Source organism: Phoxinus phoxinus (genome assembly GCF_949152265.1).
Source record: "Phoxinus phoxinus genome assembly, chromosome: 10".
Classification (NCBI taxonomy): Eukaryota; Metazoa; Chordata; class Actinopteri; order Cypriniformes; family Leuciscidae; genus Phoxinus; species Phoxinus phoxinus.
This window is the reverse complement of record NC_136885.1, coordinates 24,207,423-24,216,572: the sequence shown is the minus strand read 5'-3', so window position 1 is coordinate 24,216,572 and position 9,150 is coordinate 24,207,423. Positions and strand designations below refer to the sequence as shown.

General features: G+C 36.5%; 1 protein-coding gene across 1 annotated transcript; it reads left to right on the top strand.

Annotated features, from left to right (window-relative positions):
- Positions 1 to 404: 404 nt before the first annotated feature.
- On the top strand, positions 405 to 5,577 carry LOC307005558 (complement C1s subcomponent-like). The gene is made up of 11 exons (XM_079625815.1): positions 405 to 558; positions 763 to 964; positions 1,193 to 1,367; positions 2,111 to 2,245; positions 3,253 to 3,455; positions 3,531 to 3,675; positions 3,803 to 3,921; positions 4,037 to 4,115; positions 4,197 to 4,331; positions 4,424 to 4,498; positions 4,634 to 5,577. Exons 1-11 carry the CDS (start codon positions 533 to 535, stop codon positions 5,389 to 5,391), a joined length of 2,052 nt encoding a protein of 683 aa, XP_079481941.1. The 5' UTR covers positions 405 to 532; the 3' UTR covers positions 5,392 to 5,577.
- Positions 5,578 to 9,150: the final 3,573 nt, after the last annotated feature.

Below are 9,150 nucleotides of genomic sequence, written 5' to 3'. Positions count from 1 at the left end.
AATGTTTCCTCATTCTGCGCCATCTCTTTTTTCTCTTCCATGGCTTTTCTATGCCTTGTACTTTTGCCTTCCTCGATTTGCCTTCCTCTTCAGCCAAATCAAATAAACCTGATTTTTATTGTGACTTTTAAAGTCATTGCTCACCTGCGGCGCCTAAACAGCAAATATTTATGAATTATGATTCATTTCCTCAACACTGCTTTATTGACAAACACTTTCTTTGCAACTGACAAGGATGGAAACATCTAATAATCTGTATAGAAAAGATGCATGAAAATGATCTGTGTAGACTTTAACCCTTAATGTTTGAGTAAACAAGTTGAAAACGCAGCAAGGTTTACGGGAAAAGTAGTCATGTCTCTCTCTCTCTCTCTCTTTTCTGCCATAGCCAAATCAAACAAGTTTACCTTTTTTGATGACTTTTAGACTCTTGTTCTCTCATATGTGATTGTTAACCACATAAACTTTATCACAAGGAAACTGACTGCATTACCAGTGTAGTGAAACAGGTATTGACATCTGCATATCTGTTATGGATGGAATACATCTAATAATTTGGTAAGTTGTTTTTAGATTTAATTCTTAACATTTGCATGTATTACAACATATACTGTATATTCAATTGTGTTGTTCATTTACTAAAACTCATTGGTGCACATTGACATTTGTCGATGCCATCTCAGAACATCATGTGTCTATTTACTGAATTCTCCATGACACCATTATGATCTTTTTCTGTTTTTTTCTCAAACGCTAATTCAGCCTGCTGTGGGCATGTGTGAATGTGTGTGAATGTGAGCCGGCCATGTTTGGAGAAGTGTCTTCTCCACAGTACCCTCAGCCGTATCCAGAGAATCTCCAAGAACAGTGGGACTTGGAAGTGCCTCAAGGCTACCAGATCCAGCTAACATTCAATCACCTGGACATTGAGCCCTCTCCAAACTGTTACTACGATTCTGTCTCGGTTAGTGATGCTTCAACTTACATTTTCAGTATCATGTGGATATGTTGCACAATTCACACCTCATACTGTGTTTTGGGGGAATGTCTCCAAAGAAAGTCATACTCCGCATTGTGAATTAGGATTGAAAATGTCATAATGTGACTACTATCATTTGGCTTTAGTAAGTCATTTATCTAGCAGGACATATCATTTCTAATACTTCAGCATATGTGGTTCATTTATGTGCAGGTTGTGTCTGATGAGAAGGTTCTGGGGAAGTTCTGTGGTCAGAATTCCACCGACAGGTTTCACCCAGGCGTAAAGCCTATCTTGGCTCCCGGTAACCGTCTCCAGTTGGTTTTTCTAACAGACGACTCAAATCATGAGTCACACTTGGGATTCACTGCGTTCTACCAGGCTGTTGGTGAGTTAAAAAAAAAACACGTTTCAAGCATATTACAAACAATTTAGTGTTGTGTACATAATATGTTTCCACCCTAAACATGTTCTATCAGGATGTAAAATATTCTGCTTTTAGATTTTTAATCCAATTTATTCAACAGTTCAGTCCTCAAATTTGATTATTATGTAATTTATTATAATGGAAAAAATAACCACAGTGGCTTAGTTGCAGCAACTTCCATTTTTATTATTGATACATTGCACCAGTTTCACAGGAAGTGAAAATGTTGTTCTTTTAAATACATGGGATGGAAACATTCACAAGCGTTGTATATGAGTTAAATTCACTACTTTTGCATAGTAACATAGCTATGGTCTGCAATTGCATCAATACATGTCTTTATGAGCAAGTCATCGAATCATCCACTCAACTGATTCGTTCAAAAACACTGATTCATTCAGTAACAAAACACTACTGGTGTGTTGCTCGGGGAATGTGGCTTCATTTTGGAAATATTAACGCAACAAAAATAGACACATTAACTGGCAATAATGTGTCTAAAATGTAAATTGCTGAATATTTATTTCTTGTTCATTGAACTGTTGTATAAAAGCAATATGCTGAATAATGGTACAAGAGCACTGTTGCTAGTGTCATGGGATGTTATTTAATTCAATTTGCTACAATTTCAGTGCTGTATTAACACCATAACTTTTTGTGTACATCTTTTAATGCTTGATATCCTTATATACTTGTTCCCTTAGACATAGACGAGTGTTCGTCTTCCAGTGTGGTAAAAGATCCACCATGTTCACAGATATGCCTCAACACTCTTGGCTCCTACTTGTGTGCATGTCACCATGGTTACGTACTAAGGCCTGACCAACGCACCTGCGCCTGTGAGTGTGTTCGTTAAAAACAACCCAGGCGTCATGATCTTTACATTTTCAGCATGCTGTTTATGTTGATTATGTAGGTTGGTGATTGTTTTTAGCTTTCTGAGGTGTTAAAGGTTTTTGACACTCATGATTTTAAACAGTTTATTTCAAATTTCTGACCAATTTACATATTTATTTGCATAAATAGCTTTTTGCATTTAATCATTGGATTCTAATGTATAGTCATCAAAATAATAATGATAATGTAATATATAAAACAATATAAAAATCAAGGTTATCATTGTTAACCAAAAATAAAACTAATAAAAAAGGTGTTTTATTTGAAATAAAGCTGAAACAAAATGTATTATAAATATTAAATGAAAAACTAAACGAAAATGATAAATGTCGCCTAAAACTAATATATATGTATATATATATATATATTCTATGATTTAAAATAATAAAAAGGACAAAAGCACATAACAAAATAACTACAATTTTTACTAAAATTAAAACTGAAAAAAGCTAATTAAAATATTAATAAAATCGGTCATAGTATAATACAAAAATAGCACTGATATAAAGCATTGTCTAACATTACATCCAGCTCAAAAAATAATAACCTATGAACCTATGTAACCTATGTAAAAATAATAACCTATGTAGCCCCTCCCCTTTTCAGCACTGCGTGGTTGTATTGTGTCTTCCGGTTTGTATTTCCACGGCATGAAGTGAAGATCTTACTGATTTATGAACGAACCGCTCGTTTTAAAAACTTCCCGGTCTACTGATATTTGTTATGACGTCCACTTCAAACATTACAATGCTCATGATAACTTTTGTTAACTCTACAATAAGTAAATCCACTTCACCAGCTAATTACTCTTCAAGAGCGATGCCATAGAAATATACAGAGCTACCGCAGAAACGGAAGTTCAAAGACAATATTCTAAAGATGACCGCGCGCTTGTTTCTCTGGTGCATAAGACATATAGCAAGCGGTGTGTGTTTCCCGCCTGTTCTAGTGGACTGTGGAGGTGGGGTGCACAGTGAACTAGAGGGGACCATCTCCAGTCCTGGTTACCCAGACATGTCCCCACAAGATCTGGACTGTGTCTACAGCATCTCTGTGCAGCCAGGCTTCATGATCACTCTCACCTTTAGCCAGAACTTCCACATAGAGCAGGTCTACAATCAAGGACCAACCTGCCTTTACCACTGGCTGCAAGTATGTTTTGCTACAAACGTCTGTCTATCTTCAGATGAATACATTTTTGTAGGTTTATTTCTCATTTTTTCTCAGGTGTCTGCCTTAGGAAAAGATCATAAGTACTGCGGAGGGAAAAGCCCTGGCGTCCTCGACACTGGCACTCACTCTGTCCAGCTGGAGTATCACACTGACAGATACGGACAGAGCCAGGGGTGGAGCTTACATTACACCACGCGGAGTGAGAGAGAGAGAAAAAATGCTGGATATTTATTTACTGTTTTTCTATGTGGATGTCAGAACACTATAAATCGTCAAATATCTCTGCTAATGTTTATTAGTCTAATGTGCTCACTTCTCTGTTAAAGGGGTGAAGTGTCCGCAGCCAGACAATATCAGCCATGGAAAAGTCACACCAGTTTTTGCCCAGTACTTGTACAGAGACTACATTCATGTGCGCTGTAACCCAGGATACAAGCTCATGATGGTGAGATTAAAAAAATAAATTTGGTGATGATGGCCTAAGCAACATGTGACATGAATTCATTTTTTTATTCCCCCCCCTTAATATTGTGCTTTTCTTTTCTTGTGCATTCTGTAAGGGAGAGAAAGAGATTGCAAGTTTTAAGTCCATGTGTCAGAGTAATGGACAATGGCATTTGACACTGCCAGAGTGCAAGAGTGAGTAAATACACATCACCTGATTATCACATTTTGCTACATTTCATCCATTCATAATTTTGTTTCTATGTGTAATTGCAGTTATTGACTGTGGAGAACCAAATCTGCTGCCTAATGGAGCCTTTAAGTTTATCAATGGAGAACACAACGAATATCTCTCAGTCATAGAGTATCGCTGCAATGAGCCTTACTACAGATTTAAGGATACTCCTAAAGGTCGAAAACTGTAAAAAAAACCATTTTTATTTTTGTGACTGACAAATTCTGACTATTACGGCTAATTGCCTTTATTTCCTTCTCCTGTGTAGTAAGATACAAGTGTGCAAATGACCGGAAATGGACAGAAGACAACAGCATTGATGTTATTCCTCCTTGTTATCCTGGTAATAATAGTGGCTTGACAGACAGATAAAAACAGATTTTATATAATTTTGTACTTGTGCATTTGCACTACTGTTATTTAACTTTATTTTACATTACGCATATTTTGATATATATATATATATATTATGTTTTAGTGTGTGGAATGAATTCAGAAGTCTCTTCTGGTGGCAGAGTCTTTGGTGGAAAGCCAGCCAAACTGGGGCAGATTCCCTGGCAGCTTTTCCATAAGACATTTACCAGAGGTGGTGCGTCTCTGATCAGTGATTTCTGGGCTCTGACAGCTGCTCATGTAGTGGATGGATTTGAAAATTACACCATGCCTTGGCTTGGAGGAATAATTAATGATGAGGACAAAAACCCAGTCACTATGGAGTCCAAGAAGATCATAATTCACCCCAATTATCATAGGGTTGGTGTGGGTGGTTCTTCAACAAACTTTGACAATGACATTGCTCTGATCAAAATGTCTGCCCAGGTGCCACTCGGTCCAAACATCAGGCCAGTGTGTTTGCCAAACAGAACGCATGAACTTGTAATGGAGGGCACGATGGGTACTATATCGGGTTTTGGAGGGTTTGACGGGGGCGTAATAAGTAAAATTTTGCGTTATGGGCATGTTCAAGAATATACTCTTGATAAGTGTGAATCAGGGGATATGTCTGTCACTGATAACATGTTCTGTGCTGGAGGCAATGTTGAACGTGTTGACAGTTGTAAAGGTGACAGCGGGGGTCCTCTGTTCTTCCCCATGTTGGGCTATGGAACTAAAGAGCAGCCATATGAAGTGAGGGGCATTGTGTCATGGGGTCCTGAAAGATGTGGCTCTAAAGGTTACTACACTAAAGTGCAGAACTACCTGGACTGGATAGAAGAAACAATGGCAAATAATTAGCATCTGCTGTGCAAGTCGAGACACTATCAGTGTTTAGTGTTAACCTGAGAGCAGGTTCAATCATGTGCATAACAGTCAAGACGATATAGAACTGGTTTTATAATGAAAAAACAACAACAAGAAGTTTCAAATGTTCTCTTTCAGAAGGCAATAAGTGAATTAAATAAAATTGGTGCCTATTTCTAATTTGTCTTTTCTAATTTGTCAAAATGGTTCAAAATATAGTCAAAGATTATTATTTTATAAATTGATCTCCCTCTGCTGGGTAAAAATAAAATACCGTTGGTAACACTACAATACGGGTGCACTAATATGCATTAATTCATGCTTTACTAATGCATATTGTTAATATATGACTATATATGAAGAACTAAAACATGAATTAATTATTACTGCACCAGCAACGGTAACCTAACAACTTTCATTGGTAAATCATTAACAAACATTAATGCTTAACAGATCATTAGTTAATATATTCACAGCTACAGATATCAGATGCTTGTTAATGTTTACTAATGAACTTTACTAAACGTTACATAATGATTAGCAGATCATTATTTAATGTAAATTTAAAATGCTTACAAATTTCATTAAACTCAATCCATGATCAAGCACTTTTTTAAAGAAAATCTACAAATGTTACAATGTGTAAGCGCTTTATTAATAAATCATTAAGAAACATTATGTAGTGCTTAATGGAACATTAGTTAATATATATTTAAATAGCTACGCAATAATATGCGTGTTAATGTTTAACTAATGTAAATAAAATGCCAACAAATGTCATTGAACTTCTATTAATTTATTACCTAATGCAGGTTTTTCACATTTACAAATGCTATGAATAAATTAGTGTATTTATATTTTTGAAGCACTTCACACACTGTTCATGTTAACATATTATTCTCTTGCTCTTGCACCACTCCTGTTACAAAGGACAAATGGACTTGCAATGCTCTGTCATGTCCAGTGTAGACATTTTGCGACATGATGCGATAATATCAAAACCCATAATCATAATGACATATTACTTAACTATTAGTTAATAGTCATGCGCTTCAACAAGCAAAGTCATAACATAATGATACATTTGAAAACAATTAGCTAATGATTAATTAAAGCAGACAACTGGAAGTTGAAGCACTGTGTTTGACCAATATTCATTTACACTATTAGTTAATACTATATGCTATTTAGGATTTAATACATGATAATACATTTAATTAATAGCAATTCATATATTACTTAATCTATTAATCATATAGACTTATTAGTTGTTGATGCAGTAATCATTGATCAGTTCTTCATGAGTCATACATGTGATTTGTGCATTAGTTAAGTATGAATAAATGCTTATCCTGTTAGTTAGTTGACCCTTGCTCTGTCACTAGAGAGGCATTGCAATTGAAGCCGCATAAAAACTACGGAGCAAAAAATGACTGCTTTAAAAATATAATTTTAGTGAAGGTGCTATTGAAATCTGCATGTCTGGAAAAGTTCTAATAATTTGGTAAGTTCTTTTTTTTACGTTTCATCTAAATCTGTGTTCATCCACATTATTATTTTAATCATCAATGGTGAGTAATGTTTTAAACCATCTTAGAAGAAGTGTGTGAATGTGTGCTGGCCATGTTTGGAGAAGTGTCTTCTCCACAGTACCCACAGCCGTATCCAGCAGATATCTTGGAACAGTGGGACCTGGAGGTGCCGCAGGGGTACCGGATCCAGCTTAAGTTCAATCCCCTGGACATTGAGCCCTGTCCAATGATTCTCTCAAAGTAACTGTTACGTCACTTCAAAATAAAAAAATACAATCACAGTAAATATTTTTTTAACTTTAGGCTCATTTGAGATTGCACAATCATTTGAACAGCAGTACGAAGTTGGATGCCATTTTAAATGATTATTTTGGATGCAGGTTGTGTCTGATAAGAAAGTTCTGTGGAAGTTTTGTGGCCAGAATTCCACAGACAGGTTTCACACTGGTAACAAGCCCATCGCGGACGGTGTCTGCTAACCGTCTCCAGCTCTTTTTTCTAACTGATGATGCAAACCCCAAATCACACATGGGATTTAATGCATCATACCAGGCTGTTGGTGATGGTGCGTTATAATAAAGCAACATCAGTGCTGTAGTTACAAATGTTATTTTTTACAAAAAATATAATTGTACTTTGTCTAATTTCTACCAAAATGAAAATCCACATGTGAAAATGAACCCACAGCAGAACTAACAGTTGCATGTTTTCTAACACACGGTAGTGGCATTTCATTCCTGAATTAATCTGTGTTTCTGTTTTTGTATAAATCATATACGCCTAGGGGTCTCTGCAAAACAAAAGTAGGCGTTTCTAAATTTGTAGGTGTTTTCAAACTGGTGGGTGTTTATAAATCATGCAATGAAAATTATGCCCTTTACCCGACCCCACTCGTAAACCCTACCCTAACTGTAACTTGGGCAAATCAGGTAACGCGGTCAAAAACGTCCCTCTGTTTATGGCCTCACCCACTGATCTGGTAACTCCTCCTGCAGAGACCTGTAGCTAGGCTACTTGTTCAGGAGTGGAGAGCATCAACCAAAACTTAGTATATGCCTCAGTCACGATAAGAATTATAGGCCTACCTATAGAAAGCTTTAAATATGTAAACCACATGAAACCAACGCGAGTTAGGCTACAGAGGGAATCTGCTCAAACGTAGGCTAGATGCTTATTATGTGTATGAGCGCTTCCCAATGAGCAAAGGACATAAGAGTGAAAATCTCGCTATAGCCTAGGCCTACTTGATGGATTTCATTTTTTCTAAATGTTCTAATATCGTTTCGTTAAAGTTCATAATTATTCTATAACTGTTAACAACAGCTGCACGAAATATCACTTTATTTTCCTGAGCAGAAAAACGTTTAAAAAACGTTTCACAAATCACACCCGTTCATGCGTTCATGGCTATGTTAAAAAGTGGGGCCAAAAGAGGGGTCCTGGCCAAGCCTCAATATGTGACGAGTTGGGTGTGAGAACGTGTTGCAAAAGTCAATTTAGGCCCTACCACTTTTTATAAGCCATTGAAAAAACAGTTGGAGGAAGGCTTAGCAGAGACAAAGCATGTCCAATCCGTGGTTCTTCATAATTTCAGTAGGCCTAACTCAAAATACATATGCGCCGACCAAGTCAGGACTGATCTAAACCTCTTCACACACATATCTGTATTTATAATGCGCTCAAGTACACCCACTACAGCGCCCGCACACTATGGACCGTACATACCTTTTTACTGTGTGATTGAACAGTGCATTTACACATTTAGGTTAAACATGCCACTGCCATAACTGAAGTTATGCACACAAATTAGGCCAGTGCGGTTGAATAGCTCACTCATAAAAGGGTAATTCTTACAGTTTGGTAAATTTTGGACTGAGCTAGGTTTGTTCAAAAAACTTCCCAAGAATCCCGAAGAACTGCAGCAATGTCTCCAAAACGCTTGGAAGAAATCTGTGAAAAACTGCAATTGGGGAAAACATGATTGGGACATTGGAATTTGCCTCACAAGTGCTAACATTTTTTTGTCATTAGTAGGCTATTATTATTCTTAAAGGGATAGTTCACTTTAAAATTAAAATTCTGTCATCATTTACTCACCCTCAAGTTGTTTCAAACCTGTATTAATTTATTTCTTCTGCTGAACACAAAGAAAGATATTTTGAAGAATGTCAGTAACCAAACAGTAGTCTGTACCCATTGACTTCCATAGAAGGAAAAAAAA

Bases quoted from the DNA above. Each gene is read 5' to 3' on its own strand.
- LOC307005558 (XM_079625815.1), top strand. From the start codon at position 533: ATGGATGGAATACATCTAATAATTTG. The intron at 965-1,192 runs GTTAGTGATGCT...ATTTATGTGCAG, and splicing joins GTTACTACGATTCTGTCTCG to GTTGTGTCTGATGAGAAGGT. The intron at 4,499-4,633 runs GTAATAATAGTG...ATTATGTTTTAG, and splicing joins TATTCCTCCTTGTTATCCTG to TGTGTGGAATGAATTCAGAA.